Genomic DNA, 21,686 nt, shown 5'->3' with positions numbered 1-21,686 from the left:
TTACTGTAGTCTTGTGGTATAACTTGAAGAGGCCTGCAGCTTTGTTTTGTTTGTTTGTTTGTTTTCTTAGGATTGTCTTGGCTATTCGGGCTCTTTTTGGTTCCATATGAATTTTTTTTTTTTTTTTTTTTGAGACTGACTGTCACTCTGTTGCCCAAGCTGAAGTGCAGTGGTGTGCTCCCAGCTGACTGCAATCTCCACCTCCCGGGTTCAAGTGATTCTTGTGTCTCAGCCTCCTGAGTAGCTGGGATTACAGATGCCAGCCATCATGCCTGGCTAATTTTTGTATTTTTAGTACAGATGGGGTTTCATCATGTTGGCCAGGCTGGTCTTGAACTCTTGACCTCAAGTGATCCTCCTGCCTTGGCCTTCCAAAGTGCTGGGATTACAGGCTTGAGCCACTGCACCCAGTCCCATATGAATTTTAAAAGATTTTCTAATTCTATGAAGAATCTCAGTAGTACTTTAAGGGGAACAGCATTGAATCTATAAATTGCTTTGGGCAATATGGCCATTTTCATGATATTGATTCTTCTTACCCAAGAGCATGGAATGTTTTCTCACTTGTTTGTGTCATCCCAGATTTCTTTGAGCAGTGGTTTGTAGTTCTTCTCGAAAAGGTCCTTCACTTCCCCTGTTAGATATATTCCTAGATATTTTATTCTTTTGTGGCAGTTGTGAATGGGAGCTCATTCATGATTTGGCTCTTGGCTTGCCTGTTGTTGGTGGAAAAATAGTACACATTAATTGTTAAACAAAATTAAACAGACAGTAAAGGAAATTAAAACTGCCTGCAATCCCATTTGGTAATACTACTATTTTCCTTCAATATTTTGTCTATTCAACTTGTATATTTTTAAATTACTATTATCTCACATATACCTATGTAATACATTTCTAATACTGCTCTTTTCACCTAATATTAAATCATGAGCTTTTCCCTTATCATTAAGAAGTTATTCAAAGACATAATTTTAGTTACTACATAATGTCCCATTTTATGGGCGGTCCATACTTTATTTTACCTTTCTCTATTTTTGGCCACTTACAGTCTTCCCTTCTTTTGACTATGGTATTAAACATTCTTGTACATAAATCTCTTGTGCAATTTTTAAACATTTTCTTAGAGTTTATTCCTTTAAGTAGAATTAATAAATCAAAAAATATGAATGTCAGTGGGATTCTCGATTTATTCTGCCAGTGGAATTCTGTTGAGTCATTTCTTTTTACATCGCCTGGTGTTCTGTTAAGGTTTGAAAAAAAGTAAAATAGAAAAATATATGCCAAATTAGTTGTACTAATTTTGAATTTAAAACCCTTTTCGTATCATCATTGCTACAATTGAAAAAGATAACAATCCATAGCCAGCTTTGATAAAGATCATCACTGTAATTTTTTAGAGCAAAAACATCAAAGACTTCTCTGAAGCAGATCTCCAGGCTGAAGTGAAAACGTTCATGATTGCAGGACATGACACCACATCCAGTGCTATCTCCTGGATCCTTTACTGCTTGGCACAGTACCTGAGCATCAGCAGAGATGCCGAGATGAAATTAGGGAACTCCCAGGGGATAGATCTTCTATTACCTGGTAAGATCTGTATGCCTATTTCATCCTGAATTTTCTTCTTATACATTTGATTATTTCTCTCTTCTGGTATCAGTGAGTTATTGTGCATTGAGATAGTCTGTGTGCATTTGGGAGGGTAAGGGTGCAGGCTAGAGTCCTATGTTATTTAAAGATTATCACTAGTTTTTATATAGAAAAACATTGTGTCAGTCACACAGTATTCAGTATATGCCCTATTTTATTCCTTTCCTCACTTCAGGCAATGGTACAATTGCAGAAGGAATAGTGTGCCTGCCTTAATGATGTCACGGAAGGCAGGAATATAACAAACCCCTCTTTCTCCAACATGCAAATGGACTTCTTAGGACTCCAGCTTTTACCACCTTAGATTGCCCAAGTAAGATATTCAGTCACTTAATATGAAAGAAAATTCACACCCCTCTTCCTTATCACCATCTCTGAACCTTAAACACTGCCACCCCACAATGATGATTATCCTTGAGATGCTGCGTATTTATGGTGTTAATAAAACCAAACGGATCATGTTTTAAAAACTTTTAAAATGGTGAAACATAGAACACATTCAAAAAGTACAGGGAACAGATGTACAGCTTAGAATGTTGTCTAACAAACAGCCATATAGTTGCAACCCTGGTTTAAAAGAAAAAAATTGCACATGACCAGCACTGCTAAAAACCTCATGCCTGCCTTCCCATTACAAACCCCCTCTCTTTCTCCAAGATGTGAATGTTTTCCTGACTTTAATAACATTCATTCTTTGTTTTTGTTTATGGTTTCGTGGCTGCCATGCAGGGTGCCCTCCTTAGATAGCTGAGCACAGTTGCTTTTTTTTTTTTCTTTTTCAGTCTTCCAACACTTATAGAAACAATTCCTTGTGTTATATTCCTCTGTTTGAACTACCTACTGCAGTTTCCATTTTCCTCACTGATCCTTAAATGTAAGAGTTGCATTCATATAAATTACTACTACAGACCCCACAGTGAATGTCATGTAAAGAAGACAAAACTCATCTTCTTTTAAAAAATACATAAAATAACCTGTGTCTACCAATCACTAGCAGCTCTTCCTGTTCTTTCCCCATCCCAGCCCTGCATTTCAGAAATGCACATGAATGGAATCTTTGCAAATTAAATATTGATTTCCCATTTACTGACACACTCTAGTTTCTAGATTATTTTATTTTCCTATTGAATGATTTCCATTAAAATGTTTTATAATATTATGTTAAGCATTCAAATATATGCTAATCCAGAGACTTAAAATTTCTTTTAGGAATTGAAAAAATTAGGTAGACTGGACAAAAGATTGCATCAAGGCAATGCCTTCTGGTAAGGGATACCATCTTGTCTCTATGGATGCAGAAAAGAGCACAGTTGTCCATGATATCTTCTGAACCAATAGAAAGATAAATTTCCCCGGCCCCCAAAGAGATCAGAACAATAAAGATGCTGTTTTCAAATAGCAAATAACACAGGAAACCACAAATATGGAAATAAAGCCAGAAGGATATGTCTCAGACTCCCATAAGGAAACAAAACTTTATTGAATGCCTACTCTATAACAGACACTATACTATGCCTTTACATAAGAACTCTCCTTTCATCTTCTCAATAACATTATGAAGGAAGTATTGCTATGGTCAGTTTGACAGGAGAAAACTACAGCTCATGGAGATTATTCAGCTACTAGGAAGTGGAGCCAGGATTTGAAATCAAATGTGACTTGAACCCTAAAACCCAAATTTTCTAAAATTTAGCTTGTGGGAGTAGCTGCAGAAGACAGTTGGTTCCAGGGTGACTGCCATGAACACCCTCAGGTCTCCACATGTTGACTCTGTGGTAGTGGATGTCAGTGAAAGCCTTCATCTGACTTGCCAACACCATAGACCCAAAACACTGGGGACTTAGAAAGACGTAAGAACTGTCTCTAAATACATAAATAGTTGCCAAGGCTCCAAGAGTTTTGGGTCTGCTATTCAATGACTGAGAGATCTTGGGTATGTCACCTGATCTCGTTGAACTCCTCTTTACTCATCTGGAATTGAGTGTAACAATAATACTACATACATCACAAGGCGGGTGGTACAGATTCAATTATATAAAAGTAATAAAAGAACTCTGAAAACTATCAATTTATAAAGAAATTTTGAGTGTGCCAATGGGCAAAAGTCATAAGAAAGGTTTGGGTTCAGTATTCTGAAACACTTTTGTGAATGATAGCTGCCTAAGGATGAAATGACTTGCTTCCTGAGCTAATGGGTGCCTCCATTACTAGACAGGGACATTGCCAAAGTTCTTAATACTTAGGCAGAGGAAGGGCTCTCAACTGGGTCTAGACATGGGTTCATGGTTGACCAATGCCATGAAATCATAGACACATTGTTGGTGCTAGGAGCATGTACAAGTTTCTGGAGAAGATTCATGATATTATTCCTATTTGGGAAAATGTCTATGATTCAGAAAAGGTAAAAAATAAAAACAACACTTGATATAACTGGCAACTTGGTTGGACATATTACACTTTATGGAAAAAGTTTAAGGTTACTGTTCAAGAAACTGAGCACTCTTTTTTGCTTCTGTGTCACCTCCCAGTTGAGGGAACAAGAAGAAAGAGTCACAGTATTTTGTCCAAGCCTATGTGGCTCCTTCAGGATGCTTGCCCACCCCCTCCATTCCTGGTTTACAACTGGATATTTGGTAATGAAAACTACTCCTTTCTTTTCTCATGAACCTCTTAACGGTTTTTGTAAAAAGTAACAGAATGGGAAAAAATCACAAAGAAGAGTTATAACCAAGGATTATTATCCACAATATATAAAGAACTCATAAAAATCAGTAAGAAAAAGACAACTCTATAGAAAAACAAACATAGACAGTGTACAGATAAATCACAGAACAATACAAAGATAAACATAAATGGCCAACAAATGTTTTTAAAATTTTAAATAACTTAAATAAGGAAAATAGTTAAATAAATTACAGTACATTCTCATTACAGAATACCATGAAACCATGATAAGGAATGAGGTAACTTTTATTAAGTGAAAAAATCAATAACAATATAGGTACTGTCCAGCAATTTTCCATTGTTATTTTAAACAGCCCTGAAACAAACAGTAGAAATATACTGTTTGTACCAAGTAAAAGCAAACCGATCTTGATTATCAGGATAGAGAGGAAATGAAAAGAAAGCACTGATCACACCAGTAACAGCTGACAGCTTACTTTAACAAAAAGGTCCTGTATAGAGGAGTTTCAACAAGATAATAATTCATTTGTCTCCTACATAAACGTCTTTGGAAGTTAGATGGTCCAGAGATAGTCAAGTAGTTTGCTCTACAAGGTCATCCTGGCACCAAGGCTCCTTCTACACTGTTGTCCTGCTCTTTTCAATATATGGCTTTCAGTGAAAGATCTAAGATAGCTGCTCTAGCTCCTGCCACCAGTCGCCTTTACGAAAGTGGGAAGGAGATAAAAGCAAAAGGGAAGGCATGTACTTTCCTTTTGAAGATATTAGCTGGCTGTTGTACACATCACTTCTGCTCACAGTTCTGCTCAAAATCTAGTCACATGACACATCTCATTGAAAGAGAGGCTGGGAATTATGGCAACCACGTGCTCAGCTAACATTTCTATTTCTGTAGGAGTGGAGAAAGGATGTCCAAGGGACGTTGAGTCACCTTTGCCACAAATAGCTTATGTTTTAAACATGGACTGGGATGTGTCCTTTAAAATAGAAGCAGTATAAAGGGTGGTATTGACTAGGAAGGGTGTCACATCATTTACAGTTCAGTAATCAAGAGTCATTCAAATTTCCCACGGGCCATCTGAGTTAATTTATAAAGAAAATGGCAAGGCTCACCACAAATATAATTATTGCTGTAAGTTCTAGAATGCACCAAGCACACATGACCATAGGGGCTGTAGGCTTCCACTTACCCTGACTCCATGCTAAAGCACTGGACATAGGTGACAAATTAAACTGGTGGTCAGGGAAAGCTGCCCCCAATTATTGGTGATTGATATGGTTTGGCTCTGTATCCCCACCCAAATCTCACTGTAATCCCCATGTGTTGAGGGAAGGACCTATAATCTACACATGTGGAGGGAGGGAGGTGACTGGATCATGGAGGTAGTTTCCTCCATGCTGTGCTTGTGATAGTGAGTACCCGGAGATCTGAGGGTTTTATAAGTGTTTGATGGTTCCTTCTTCAAATGCTAGCTCTGTCACCTACTGCCATGTAAAACGTTCCTGCTTCCCCTTTTCCCATGGTTGTAAGTTTCCTGAGGCCTCCCCAGCCATGCCGAACTGTGAGTCAAACCTCTTTTCTTTATAAATAACCCAGTCTTGGATAGTATCTCTATAGTGGTGTGAAAATAGACTAATACAGTTATCTTTCCAAATAGTGCATATGGACACAGAGAAGGCAACAGGAAAATAGGATCTATATCAGTTATTTGAACCCTGCCAGATATTTTTATATGGGGTATTTGAGGCCACTACCTTTGAGAACTGAATCCTCTCTATCCCTTCATAAACTCTTGGCAGGATATGAGTTTTGTCACACTAAGCATGGCGACTCTTCTATGTGGTTAAGGGAATTCTTGGTCTCACAAGCTATCTTCTTTCTCATACTTAGCCTCTCTCCTTATTAGATGCCTCAGGGGCCTACACCACTTTTACTATAGGATTTAGTCATAACCAAAATGTCCAGCAAGGCAAAGTATTGATGACTGCATAGTGAGAGTAAACCAGTCACAAGTACTGTCAAAATTGTTCCTATAATCAAATAGGATATCTTTGGTTAGTCTTCCTAATCTTAGATTTCTCCCAGTCCCTAACCACCTATTTCCAATTAATAAGTCCTAGCTTCTTTACCAAATGCCACCCAAATCCATTTCACATTCATTTCCCTTCAACTTCACCCTTGCCAAGCCACCACCATCTCTCCTCTATACATTGCAACAGCTTCCTAACTGGTTTCCCTGTTTCCCCACTCTTGCCCCTTCTAATGCACTTACTTATTCTCCGTATAATGGATGTAAAACTTGCTTAAAATGTAATTCACCTCGTATCTCACCTCTGATGAAAGCCCTTCAAAGGCCTCCTCCTGCACTTAAAGACAAGTCTAAATTTCTGATTAGGCTCAAATGAGTGATGAATCTGGAAATTATGAAGGCATTTCCCTTCAGGCTGTACAAGATTACCACCAGGAAAATATGCAGAATATATAATATTCTAGATAAAGGCTTTCTTATCCAGGGCTCAAAACTCAGAAACCTTAAAAAATATAAGTATCTTACTTCATGAAAATTTAAAAGGTTTTATATAGTAAAAGACATCATAAATACAGTTTTTTTATGAAAAGTGACAGAATGGGAAAAATTACAAAAAATAGTTATAATCAAGGATTATTATCCATAATATATAAAGAACCCATAACAATCAATAAGAAAAAGACAATTCCACAGAAAAACAAGCATAAACAGTGTAAACAAAATAAATATAAACATAAATGGCCAACAAACATGTTTTTAAAAAACTAGAAATAACTTAAATGCCCAATAAGGAAAATAGTTAAATAAATTATAGTACATTCATACTACAGAATACCATAAAGCCATGATAAGCGATAAGGTGAATTTTTATTAAGTGAAAAAATCAATAACAATATAGGAATGATCACATCTATATGAACACATTGCTGTATTTTACATAAAAAATGTATAGGAAACAGCCGAAAGAATGCACACCAAATTATTCTGTTTTCAGGAAAAGCAGTAGGATTGGTCAGGGCATAGAATCTAGGCTATGTGAGGTGAGATTTAAAATTTTTATTCAACATGCTTTTCTAGTGTTGGGAATTTTTGATAGTGAGCATACATGCACTTATTACTTGTGTAATTCTGAAAACTATTTAAAAAACAACAGAAAATATAGGAAAGTCTATTGGTGTATATAGCATTAACAGTAGTGAAAGTTTAACAGAAGAGATCTGAAGATCTCCCAAAGTCATATAGAAACAGATCTAGCTGACACACTGTGTACCTAGAAATGATTTTGGATCATGTGTAGCTTCACAGAGACCCCTGTCCCACCAACCTCCAATCCTCCCACCATACATTGATCCCTTTCTATCTGCTTGGATCATTAGCTGTAAATTTAACTTAAAAGCAAAGTATATTTAATCATTGTACCCTGAGATCTAACATTCAGAGAGTTTCTTCAGGTGCAAATACATCGCATTCTTGGGCTTGAGGATAAAGTGGTTGGAGAAAGTAGGAGGCCTGGTGGGGTCTGGAGTCACTCTAAAGTGGAGCAGAATCAAAGCAATGGCCACCTTTAACTGAATCATGGCAAACTGCTGCCCGATGCAGTTCCTGAAGACAAGAGGGAAAGAAAGTGATACTTGAAAAAATGATGTGTCTTCTGACTATATTAAAATACTAGCACAAGAAGTCTAAAGTACACAGTAAAGCGACATTTTTCCACCTAATGCCATTGAAACTTTTGAACTTTAGACTTAAATTGTTTACTGTGAGAATGTGAGCTGGGAGGCTCCAACATGATGCCTTCCCTATAACAAGGTGGCAGTTGGAGTTACTCATGAAATTATTTCCTTTGCTTTGAAGGTGGACTGCATTGAGCCTATGAGCAGTAGCTTATATTGTGGGACTGCTTTTGAGGCATAGCCAGAAAGGAGGTGACAGAGAATAGGATTGTCCTTTGTAAAACTAACTGATCCTTTGGGGCTCAAATAGGCACCAAGATCTATGGTTCCCTGGAAGAATTTATAGAGCTGAGGAGCTGAAAGGAATAAACTACTCTCAAGTAAACATCTTTGGATACTTTGAGCAACGTCAAATTGTTCTCACCTTGATCCAGCTGAGAATGGTAAGTAGGCATAGGGGTGTCTCTGATCACAATTCTCCTGAGAGAACCTCAAGGGGTCAAAGACCTGAAATGAGAGGACAAGCCCACCACCATCCCCAAAACAACATGAACACATTTCTTCACCTACTACCTAGCACTGATCAAGAGAAATATAATGTGAACTGCATGTGTAATTTAAAATGTTCTGGTGGCCACATTTTTAAAACGTGAAATTAATCTGAATAGAGTTTATTTAATCAAAAATTTTCATTCCAACCTGTAATCAATATAAATAATTACTAAAAGGAAATGTTTCACATTTTTTTAGGGTACTACATCTTCAAAATCCAGCGCGTATTTTACACTTACAGCACAATTCAATTCCAACTGGCCACATTTCATGTGCTCAGTAGCCGTATGTGGCCCGTGGCTACTACACTGGGCAGTGCACCTTCATACCTGCAGACCTTACAGCCTCCCAGTTGATTTGTCTGATACCCAGGGAAACAAAAGTACTATGGTAAGTGGTATTATTTTCACTATGGAGATACATACACCTAGAAATGGATGTGCATCCACTTAGAAATCAAGCCTAAATGATTATGTGGCCAATTGTTACAGAGACATACACCTCAGCTTCCTATTACATGTAATAGATCTTAAACCTTAGTGGCTTTTGTGAAAGAAATCACTGATACACGTCAAGAGTGTTTCAAGAACATAGAATAGTTTTACATTTCTTTTGGCTTTTATGTTTATTTTTGTTTACTTTGTGTCATTTCCCTTAATTATATAGTCATTTCTGTGCTTAGCTACCAAAAAGTGACTTGCACAGCATTAGTTCTTAGAAGTATTTACGTACAAGAGAGAATCATACCTTTGGGTTTTTCCAGACAGCAGGGTTGTGGTGAAGACCCCAAATACTAAGAACCACGGTGATCCCTGAGAAAGGAGGGAAATAAAAGAGATTGCAGGAGAAACAGCAAGTTGTGGGCTACTGTTATACTGCTCTTAAACAAGACTTTGGTTCTTAAAGGGAAGAGCTAGCTCCTGGCAATGCTCTGCCTGCTGTAGCTGATGACACCAGTGAGGAACACCTAAGAAGATGCGGCTTGGGTTGGCACCTTAGCTTTCCACACAACAATTTACTTAATTCATGATTCTATCTTAAGTAGCTGTTGGTGTCATATCGAAGTGATAAACCATGCTTATGTTTTCTGCTATGTTTGGAAATTACTTAAATATTTGTTTTTTGTTTTTGTTTAGAGTCAGGGTCTGGCTCTGTCACTCAGGCTGGAGAGCAATGGTGTGAGCATTGCTCACAGTAACCTCGACTTCTGAGCTCAAGTGATCCTCTTGCCTCAGCCCCCCAAGTAGGCAGGAATACACGCATGCAGTACCATGCCTGGTGATTTTTTTTTGTAAAGACAGGGTCTCCCTATGTTGCCCAGACTAATCTCAGACTCCTAACCTCAAGGAATCTTCCCACCTTGGCCTCACAAAATATTGGGATTATATGCATCAGCCACTGTGCCTGCCCTAAATACCTCTTAATGGACTATTAAGCTCCTCCTGGAGACAGTTTGGGTATTAAAGCACAGAACTGGCTGGGCGCGGTGGTTCACACCTGTAATCCCACTACTTTGGGAGGCTGAGGAGGGCTGGTCTCAAGGTCAGGAGCTTGAGACCAGCCTGGCCAACATGGTGAAATCCCATCTCTAATAAAAATACAAAAATTATCCAGGCGTGGTGGTGTGCACCTATAATCCCAGCTACTTGGGAGGCTGAGGCAGGAGAATTTCTTAAACCTGAGAAGCAGAGGTAGATGTGAGCAGAGATGACGCCACTATCTTCTATCCTGGGCTACATAGCAAAAGTCCATCTCGAGAGGAAAACAAAAAAAGAAAAAAAAAAGCACAGAACTGTGATTCCATCATGCAGATCCAGTGACAAATTTCTACTGGTGCCGTTCACATATGGAAAGTAGAGAGAATTTTGGCAAATATCCATGTGGTTTGGGGAGAAACAGAGTACAAAACAAAGGAGAGAGAATTTGAGGGTTATTTGGTTTCCAGAAATAATTCTAGTTTCCAGAAATTAATTCTGGGTCTGTCAGCAAAGTTACAGTAACAGGCTGTAGGTGTTTGCCACAAGCAATCCTGTTTGCTTGCTTCCTAAGACATGAATTAACAGAACATTGAATCAGGTAAGTGAAAATATATCTCACATGGCCCCTCTGCTTCCTATAAGCCCTGCTCAAAAACCTGTGTTGTTCCAAAAAGCTCTAGGCTCCAGACTCAGGGCCTCTGCACGAGTTCTAGCTCTGCTCACATCAGTTAACCTCATCTATACACTGGGGCTCCCTTTGGATTTCTGGCCACATCAAAAGTATTTAAATGTTTTCAGTAAACTGTAAGTCATTGTATAAGCATCTGTTAACACTGGATTCCAAGGGGAAAAATGAGATAATGGGTTTAAAGGCTCTATATGAACTATTAAATGTTGCACATTTATAAAGGTGATATGATGATGAGGTCAAAGATCCCCCTTGGTCTTTCAGATAAAGATACTGGTGCTATTTTCTATGAAATTTCAGCTGGGTTTCAAACTCAGTCAAACAAAGGTTATCTTAGAAATGATGTCCCATAATGTAAGAGACCCTGGGTTGGATTCCAGAGACATGGATTCTGGGCTTAGCTTTGCTGCAACTGGATATGTGCCTTTGGGAAAGTCATTGAAATTCACATCTGATCAAAGCATTATCCTCTGAGCTCCTCATAGGTGATTAAACCTAAGCCACTCGTTAGCATTATCTTTTGATTTCTCCAAGTGTTAAGAGACTCACTAATCTTTGTCACTGTGGTCTCCAGGATCCCACAGCCTCTAGGAACTGCTTAGGAAAAGAACATAAAGACCTGCAGGCAATGTGCATCCATCTGGGAAAGTAAGTGGCTTGCTGAGATCTCTGGAAATGGATGGGACTGCAGGAATCAATCGGCACGTCTCCTTGATGCACATTGTGGTGTACGACATCTCACCCAGTTGGTCCCTGTGAGGATGAGGGAGGGGAGGGACTCAGATATCATATCCGGTTTAATTTTTTTCTGTTCTATGTTTGTTCCTGGTCATTATTACCCTCAGGTCAAAGCCAATTTGCCACTGGGCTATGTAACAGAATTTTAAAATGGGACTCTCTGTTTTAGGATGAGCTGAGGCCCCAGAGGCAGAGGAACCAAATAAATATATCATATATCTTTATTATAAAGTGAGCTGCTAAACTACCAGTAAAACATTTGCTAAGGAGATTTCTGAAAACCAGTTTTGCAACTCTTAGTTCATCATATAAAGTAATAATGCAAAAAAATGGCGAAGGATTGAAGAGGAGACGCTTAAGAATTTTGAGAGAAAAAATTCTTTAAAGTGTTGTTGGAATGCCAGAGTGCCATGGAAAAGGAAGGGTGCTTCCCCCATCTTAAACAAGAGGCTTCAAGAGAATCACTTAGATGATCTGACTTGTGCTCCTTGGAGATTGGGGAGTACAGGACTAACGTGAAAGGCTGTAACTCAGAACAGACAGAAAGGCAGAGGACAGTAGCAGAGGCAAGGCAAGGATGTGCAACTGTGTCCTTGAACCAATTAACTGGCAAGAGGGAGAGCTCTGGGACCAGCTTGAAAAAGACTCTGCCTAAGGACAAAGATTCTCTTGTTCCCTGAATCACCACTGGAAAGTTCTAGTGAGAGAGTCTCCAAGAAAGGGAGTTTCTCCTTGAGAGAAAAGGAAGCATGGAATATCCACCAAGCCCTTTGGTATGATCACAATATTACCAGCCCTTTACTCCTTATCCCCTTTCCTCCTAAAACCATTCCTGGAAGGGCCAGAAACAGCAGCTACTGGGTATTGGGGAGCTGGTCAGTAAGAATAAGTCAACGATAAACCCCTTGCCCATTGCTGGCTTCTAGGCCCAAAGAAGTACCAAGCTGGGATGGAAAGAAAAGCTCAAGTGGATAAGCATTTGAAAGTTTCATTACCACACTGGGCCAGACAGTTTAATTACTGACACAAGACTGTTCTTGTGATTTAAATGAATGAGAACTCTATGAGACCCACTCAGGATTTTTCCCCAGAGACTTGCTCTACACAGCAAGTTTAAAGTTTGTAAGTGGGAGAAAAATAAAGTTTTGTTTTTTTAAAAATTTGCATCCTACCTAGTTAGATTGGTTCAATAAAATGACTGCATATAGTCTGTTTACCTTACTGTGTTTTTATGTTTTTCTGATTACTTATTTTGAATGCAGGCTTTGGCCATTAGGTAATGTGAAATTCTAATTTTGAATTCTTTCTTCCTCAAGCTCAGGATAAATAAGAGTAATTCTGGCTGGGCGCAGTAGCTCACGCCTGTAATCCTAGCACTTTGGGAGGCCTAGGTGGGTGGATCATCTGAGGTCAGGTGTTTGAGACCAGCCTGGCCAACACAGTGAAACCACGTCTCTACTAAAAATACAAAATTAGCCGGGCATGGTGGCACGTGCCCGTAATCCCAGCTACTCAGGAAGGCTGAGGCAGGAGAATTGCTTGAACCCGGGAGGCAGAGGTTGCAGTGAGCCGAGATCATGCCACCGCACTCCAGCCTGGGCAACAAGAGCGAAACTTGGTCTCAAAAAAAAAAAAAAGAGTAATTCTGTTTACCCTGGCACTTTGCATAATTAAAAAAACAATTTTGTCCATTTCAATCATGGAACAAAAGTTATCTTCCAAAATGTAGGAGAGATAAAGACATCTCCAGATAAACAAAAGTTGAGGGTGTTCACCACTACTAGAACCACCTTACAAAAAAACACTAATATGAATTTTCCAAGTTCAAATGAAAGAATACTAATTAACAACATGAAAACTGAAAACAAAAATCTCACTGGTAAAGGTAAATACATAGTCAATTTAGAATACCCTAATAACGTAGTGGTGGTATGTTAATTACTTCTGTCTCTAGTATAAAGTTAAAAGCCAAAACTATGAAAATAACTGTTGCTACAATAATTTGTTAAGGGATACAAAATCAGGGGACACATCTCCAAAACTAGGTAAATTATGACATCAAAGACCTAAAATGGTGGGCAGTTGGCAGAGTAAAAGTGTATAGGTTTTTTTAAGTGTGGAAAGTTACGCTGCTATCAGTTTAAAATAGCCTTTTATAACTATGCTTCATGTAAGCCTCATGGTAACCACAAAGCAAAAACCTATAGTAGAGCAACCAAAGATAAAAAGTAAAAATCAAAGTACATCACTAGAGGAAAGCACCTAATCACAAAGGAAAACAGTAAGAGAGGAAGAAAGGAACAAAAGATCTACAAAACAACAAGAAAACAATTAACAAAATGGCAGTAGTAAGTCCTTGTCTGTCGATAATTACCTTGAATACAAATGAATTAAATTCTCTAATCAAAAGGGTGGCTGAATGAATGAATGAAAAAGAAAAAAAAAAAAAAAACAAGACCCAAGCATATGCCTCTACAGATTCTCATTTCATCTTTAAGAACACACATAGAGTGAACGTGAAGGGTTGGAAAAAATATTCCATGCAAATAGAAACCAAAAGAGAGCAAAGGTAGCTTAACTTTTATCAGAAAAAATAGGCTTTAAGACAAAAACTGTAAAAAGAGACAAGAAGACCATTATATAATAAGAAAGGGGTCAATCAATCAGGAGGATAAGATAGTTGTAAATAAATATGTACCCAAAATAGGAACACCTAAATATATAAAGCAAATATTAACCCTATTCAACAAACTGTGCTGGGATAATTGGCAAGCCACATGTAGAAGCATGAAACTGGATTCTCATCTCTCACCTTATACAAAAATCAACTCAAGATGGATCAAAGACTTAAATCTAAGACCTGAACCGTAAAAATTCTAGAAGATCAGAAAAACCCTTCTGGACATTGGCTTAGGCAAAGATTTCATGACCAAGAACCCAAAAGCAGATGGAAAACCAAGCTGAAACAAAACAAAACAACCCCAAACAATAAAAACAACAACAAGATAAATAGGTGGGACTTAATTAAACTAAAACGTTTCTGCACAGCAAAAGAAATAATCAGCAGAGTAAACAGACAACCCAAAGAGTAGGAGAAAATCTTCACAACCTATACATCCAATAAAGGTGTAATATTCGGAATCTACAGGGAACTCAAACAAATTAGCAAGAAAAAAAAATCCCATCAAAAAATGGACAAAGGACATGAATAGATAATTTTCAAAAGAAGATGTACAAATGGCCAACAAATATATGAAAAAATGCTCAACATCACCAATGATCAGGAAAATGCAAATCAAAACCACAATGCAGTACCACCTTACTCCTGCAAGAATGGCCATAATAAAAAAATCAAATAATAATAGATGTTGGTGTGGATATAGTGAACAGGGAACACTTCCACACTGCTGGTGGAAATGTAAACTAGTACAACCACTATGGAAAACAGTGTGGAGATTCCTTAAAGAACTAAAAGTAGAACTACCATTTGATCCAGCAATCCCACTACTGGGTATCTACCCAGAGGAAAAGAAGTCATTATATGAAAAGGACACTTGCACCTGCATGTTTGTAGCAGCACAATTCACAATTGTAAAAATATGGAACCAGCCCAAATGCTCATCAATCAATAGTAGATAAAGAAATTGTAGGATGTATATACAATGGAATACTATTCAGCCATGAAAAGGAACAAAATAAAGGCATTTGCAGCAACCTGGATGGAAATGAGACCAATATTCTAGGTGAAGTAACTTAGGAATGGAGAACCAAACATCATATGTTCTCACTCCTAAGTGGGAGCTAAGCTATGAGGATGCAAAGGCATAAGAATGATACAATGGACTTTGGGGACTTGGGGGAAATGGTGGGAGGGAGGTGAGGGATACAAGACTGACTACAAATTGGGTACAGTGTATACTGCTTGGGTGATGGGTGTACCAAAATCTCACAAATCATCACTAAAGAACTTACTCATTACCAAACACCACTTGTTACCCCCAAATCCCAAAATCTAGGGAAATAAAACAATTAAATTAAGACAAAAACACTGGTGAAAGAAATTGAAGAAAACACAAGTTGAAAAATACCCTGTGTTCATGAATTGGAAGCATTAATACTGTTAAAATATCCACACTACCCAAAGATTCACTGCAATCCATCAAAATTCCAATGGCATTATTCACAGTAATTGAAAAAAAAAAACCCTAAAATTTGATGGAATCAAAAAAACTCAAACAGCCAAAGCAATTTTGAGCAACAAGAGCAAAGCTGGAGGCATCGTACTACCTGATCTGAAATTGACTACAGAGCTCTAGTCACCAAAACAGCACAGTGTTTCTAAAAAAAGAGACATATAAACTAATAAAACAGGATGAAGAGCCCAGAAATACAGCCACACATTTATTGTCAACTGAGCTACAAAGGTGCCAAGAACATACAGTGGTGAAAGGACAGTAATTTCAATAAATGCTGTTGAGAAAACTGGATGTGCACTAGTAGAAGAATTAAAGTGGACCTTTATCTCACTCCATATACAAAAATCAACTGAAAATGGATTAAAGATTTAAACATATGACCTGAAACTATAAAACTACTAGAAAAAAAACATAGGGAAAGCTTCTTGATACTATTCTTGGCAATGATTTTTTGGATACCACTCTGGAAGTATAGTCAACAGAAGAAAAAATAGATAATGGTTTTGCAGCAAACTAAAAAGCTTCTGCACAACAAAGGAAACAATCAACATAGTGAAGAGACAATCTAAAGGATGGGAGAACATGTTTGCAAATGATATATCTGATAAGGGGTTAATATTCAAAATATATGAGGAACTCACACAATTCAATAGCAAGAAAACAAATAACTTGATTTAAAGATCAGAAAAACCTAAAATAACATTTCTAAAAAGAAGACATATGAGTGGCCAGCAGGTATATAAAAGAATGCTCAACATCACTAATCATCAGGGAAATGTAAATTAAAACCATAATGAGACATCACCTCATGCTCATTACAATGGTTATCACCAAAAAGACAAATATTGGTGAGGATGTGGAGAAAAAGGTAAATTAGTACAGCCATATGGAAAATGGTATGGAGTTTCCTCAAAAAATTAAAAATAGAACTACCATATGATGCAGCAATTCCACTTCTGTATATATAACCAAACAAAACGAAATCAGTGTGTTGAAGAGACATCTACATTCCCATGTTCATTGCAGCATTATTCACAATAGCCCAGATACAGAATCAACTTAAGTGTCCATCATTGGATAAATGAATAAAGAAAATGTGGCATATATATAAACAATGGAATATTCATTAGCCATAGAAAAGATGGATATCTTGTCATTTATGACAACAGAGATGAATTTGGAGGACATTATGCTAAGTGAAATAAGCCAGGCACAGAAAGATGAATTCCACATGATCTCACATGTGGAAATCTAAAATATGGAACTCACAGCAGCAGAGGGTAGAACAGTGGTTACCAGGGGCTGTGGGAGAATGGGGGATTACAGGGATGTTAGTCAAAGGATATAAAATTTCAGTCAGACAGGAGGAATAAGTTTAGGAGAAGCATGGTACAATATGTGATCGGAGTTAATAAAAATTTGTATACTTGAAAATTGCTAAGAGGGTAGATTTTAAATATCCTCATCACAAAAAATAAGTATGAGTTAATGAACACGTCCATTGATAGATTTAGTCATTCCACAATGTGTACATATATCAAAATATCATGTTGTATATCATATATATATACACACATATATATAACATGTATATGTACAATTTTTGTCAGTTAAAAAAATTAAAAATGATTACTTAACATTGTATTTTGTGCTATATAGATTAAACCTTTTAGTTTATGGCAGGAAAGGGCTTCTATTTCCTTATAAAATGAGATCTCTAATATACTTTTATAATGTCAAATTTGGTTTTACAAATGTTCCAATTGAGTTGACTTTTGCATATGAAATATGGTGTTTTTTATCTGGTCATGCTGCTGAGTTGTCCTTAGCATTTCCATCTCCCTGTCCCTTTGACCAGATTATGTCAGGAACATATTTTATCTTTGCAAACAGCATAACCTGGGCTTTATTAACAGCAAGATATGCTTAAAGTCTAGCAAAATAGAGATGACAGTTTCCACCTGGCTAACTCCTACTTAGCCTGTAATAGTCAGTTTAAGTGTCGTATACCCAAGGAAATCTCCTTGAGCTCCCATGCCAGGGTAGGTACTTGTCTTCTGTGACTTTGTGTTAGCCAGCACATATCTCTGTCATTGCCCTCATCATGCTACACTGCAATCTGGAGGTCTGTCTCCTGTCTCCTGTATTAGACCATGAGCTCATCGAAGACAGGGCCCACAATAAATCATAGTCATAAAAAAAAGTCTCAGTATTTAAAATGTCCTCAGTCCATATTTGCTCAACTCAGCTATAGTATATATCATCTAGTATTATGTTTGAAGTCTAAAATCAATCCTAAGGAATAAAATTGGTGACAAGCGGATGGGAGATGTCGAGAATGAGCCTTAGATAATGTAGCTAATCATGCAGCTCTCTCAGAAGAGGAACTCCACTTGAACCCTACTGTTTAAGTTCTAAGTGTCAGCATAGGGATCAAGTCCTCATTTTCAATGCATCACAGCCAAGGTGAAATAAAGAAATAAGACATTTCACACACCATTGATGAGAAAAACAATGACAGAGAATTTATGGATAAACTCCCCCCCCCGCCCCACCAAAAGACAAAAGAGAATAATAGGGAGCTCTCTTTAGAAAGAACAGAAAAGTAGCCTACTTCTTCTGTTTCACCTATACATATCCTGAGGCACTAGGGTCACTAAGGTACCAGGGCAAAAAATAAAGCAAAATCTCAGGGGGAAAACTAGGATGAAAAATTTAGGGGTGCAGATCTTACCAGGTTATAGAACACCCATCCCCCAGGATGCCCCTGACCTCCTCCCGGCATCTCTCTTGATGCTCAGGGTTCAGAGCCAGGCAGTAAAGGATCCAGGAGATGCTTGCTGCCAAGGAGTCATGTCCTCCCAACAAGAACATGCTCACTTCGGAGTGTACATCAGTATCTGAGAAGCTGCTACCATTTTCATCCTAGAAAGTACAATACAGATATTTTAAATAAAATGCCAGTTTATAAATGTTTGGATATACGACCACAATCATGATTTTAAGGGAAAAATCAGTTGTCAATAGGGGTTTAAATTTTAATTCAGTTCGACAAATACGTGGTATAAACCATATTCTGCCCAAAGAATAAAGGAGAACCAAGGTTAGATAAGAAAAGCAGGCCTTACAAAGAGGGCCCTCAATCAGTAGGCCCGAGAAATTCTCTTCAACTCCCAGATTCCCCAGGACCTTATCATCACAATTTTGTATGTTTATCCATGTGACCATTTTACATGATCCCCTAAAATCCATGTATCCATATGACAATCCCCAAAAGTTGTCAAATCCTTCGTTTAGTCTTTACTAATCCTCCTCTAGCGATAGAGTTGCAGAATTCTCTCTTTGTCTCAAATTGCATGAAGCCACTCATCAATTCAAAGTATGGTTAAACTTAGTCAGTCGGTTTTATTCTTGTCTCCCCATCCCATTCTCACTTACCCACCTATTTACATAATTAACTGGCCACTTGAGCAGGCTTAGAAATTTAGAAGATTCACCTTGGCAGAAAGGACAATATCCAGAAAATCCTGGTACTTCCTCTTCTGAGTGTTATCCTGCTTTTCCCCAGCCTGGAGGGATTTTTTTCTTTCCTGGATTATCGCATCTGGGTAGAAAAATAGTTTCCAATTACCAAAGTGACAGCAAAGTCAAATAAATTATAAAGCAAGCCATGGTTAATGAATAGCTCCAAATCTTGCCTGATTTCCAGATGTTTAAATAGATGTCATTTTCACAGATGGTTTACTTTCCCATCAAAGGGACTTTTGATCAAAGCTCCAAAGATAAACAACACAGATCAAAAACATAGTTTCTATCAGTATGTGGGCAATAAAATTAAGATGACTTCAAGTTTAGATGCAAGTGACCAATCATTCTTTTCTTCCTCAGTCTAATATTTTATCTTCATGGAAAAGTTATTAAATAAAATAGAATGAAATAGAAGGCAGGAAATGAAATGCCAATATATTTATAATTGAAGGAGTTGAAAGAAAAAAAAACCAAAAATATGGAACAGAGGTAATATTTATTTACTATTTTAAAAATTTCAAATTTTATTTTAGATACAGGGGTACATGTACAGGTTGGTTACATGGGTAATATGCGAACTCTCTGTACTTTCTGCTGAACTTTTTTGCAAACCTAAAACTTTTCTAAAAATAAGGTCTATTAATGTTGGAAAAAACCACAGAATCTCCTTAATTAAAACAGTGTGATTCTAGTACACTGGTAGATAGATCAATGGAATATAAGAGAACATCCAAATATACTCTCATCCAAAATAGATACCAGTACGTGTATCTGTTTAGAATGTGATAAAGATGGTTATCTCAAATCACTTGAAAAGATAAACTTTTAAATAATGTTGATGGGACAACTAGATAAACATTTGGAAAAATTAGATCAATACCTCATACCATATATGGGAATAAATTCTAAATGGAGTTTAGATCTCTGATTTAAATACGAAAAGAATGAAATTATACGAGTACCACAAGAAAATATAAATAATTTTCTCTACAACCTGGGTACAGGGCAGTGGTTCTCAACTGGGGGCAATTTTGGCCCTGGGAACATTTAATAATGTCTGGAGTTATTTATGGTTGCCACCACTATCAGAGCTCTACTACATCAAGTGGGTAGATGTCAGGGATGTAGCTAAACATCCTATAATGCACATGTCTTGACAATACGGACTTATCTAATCCAAGAGGCCATTAGTGCTGAGGGTTGAGAAACCCTGGAATAGAGAATGGCTTTTTGTGATTACTAAAAATCCAGATGCAATAAAATAAAATATTGATAAATTTGACTAAATAAAAATAAACAATTTTCAAAAATTAGCCAGGTGTGGTGGCGGGTGCCTGTAATCCCAGCTACTCAGAAGGCTGAGGTAGGAGAATTGCTTGAACCCGGGAGGTGGAGGTTGCAGTGAGCTGAGATCACACCACTGCACTCCAGCCTGAGTGACACAGAGAGACTCCATCTCAAAAAAAAAAAAAAAAAAAAAAATTGAAAAGGTTTTAAATTTTGAATAAATTTAACATTTAAATATTATTTTCCTGAATACTTTGCATTGTACTTTTTCATCATAATTGTATAATATTTAAAAAGTAAAGATTGTTTTTACAAAGTTCTGTATAGCTTCCCCCAGATCCATTCCTCTCTACTCCAGTGAAGCACACAAACATGAACATTTTCTGTGCGTGCCATGATGCAGACAGATGGGAATGGTTGCTACTTATAATGCCCATGTATGCTTTAAATTGTCAATAACCTGCTTCTCTGAGTGTCCTCTTCATAATATCTATGTGCCTGTGTGCATATATGTATGTGTAAATGTGCATATGTTGGTGTGTCTTGCAAAATTCCTGGAAGCAAAGACATTTAACATAATTATACTTTATATTTAACATCTATTCAGTGCCAGGCACTGTCTTAAATGCTTTATATTTATTAACCCACTCATCGTAACAAACCTGTGAGATTGGTTGCTTTTTAATCTCCATTTTCTAGATGACACTGAAACAAAGCAGTAAGTAACTTACTAGTAACTGCTAGTAAGTGGTGGAGCTGATGAAGGATTAATTCACTGCTTGATAAGTATTTTCCACTATGGCATTCGTGACAAGTAATGTTGAATTGCTTAAAAAGCTTAATCTATTTCAACTTTTGTGTTTATGCTTGCTAAAACTGTTTTTGAATCAAGATTCTTTCAGGTCCATGTCCATGTTTACGCTGTTCCTCTCTCCATCCCTATGTTGCATGGTTTTAGCCTGTCATTATTATTACTGCAATCGCTGTGCAAAAAGCCATATTCCATGTATATTTTCAAGTCTTAAGTGCCTACCTATATTTGTATTAATAATAATTATCCACAGTAAAAATAGTACATATATATATGAAAATTCTGATAAGACTTACTGCTATGGTTGAAGCAAAGCCTTATAAAGGACTCAAGTCAAATTTCTTTGGAGCAGTGTCTATATAAAAGC

At 37.3% G+C, this 21,686-nt stretch overlaps 1 protein-coding gene across 3 annotated transcripts in view; it reads right to left on the bottom strand.

The window, feature by feature from the left end:
• Positions 1-4,626: 4,626 nt before the first annotated feature.
• The window catches only part of CYP4X1 (cytochrome P450 family 4 subfamily X member 1), a 74,485-nt gene continuing 57,425 nt past the window's right edge, over positions 4,627-21,686 (bottom strand). For all 3 annotated transcript variants that reach the window (XM_037999470.2, XM_007978855.3, XM_007978856.3), the window contains 6 exons: positions 19,191-19,297; positions 18,428-18,618; positions 11,379-11,512; positions 9,341-9,405; positions 8,466-8,548; positions 4,627-7,970 (listed from right to left, as the gene is read on the bottom strand). In XM_037999470.2, coding sequence (XP_037855398.2) covers positions 7,796-7,970; positions 8,466-8,548; positions 9,341-9,405; positions 11,379-11,512; positions 18,428-18,618; positions 19,191-19,297 — 755 coding nt within the window. In that variant the 3' untranslated portion in view covers positions 4,627-7,795. The remainder of the gene's footprint in view (positions 7,971-8,465; positions 8,549-9,340; positions 9,406-11,378; positions 11,513-18,427; positions 18,619-19,190; positions 19,298-21,686) is intronic.

The sequence above is a fragment of the Chlorocebus sabaeus genome, chromosome 20 (assembly GCF_047675955.1).
Source record: "Chlorocebus sabaeus isolate Y175 chromosome 20, mChlSab1.0.hap1, whole genome shotgun sequence".
In the NCBI taxonomy this organism is placed as follows: Eukaryota; Metazoa; Chordata; class Mammalia; order Primates; family Cercopithecidae; genus Chlorocebus; species Chlorocebus sabaeus.
This window is presented reverse-complemented; position numbering and strand designations above follow the sequence as displayed.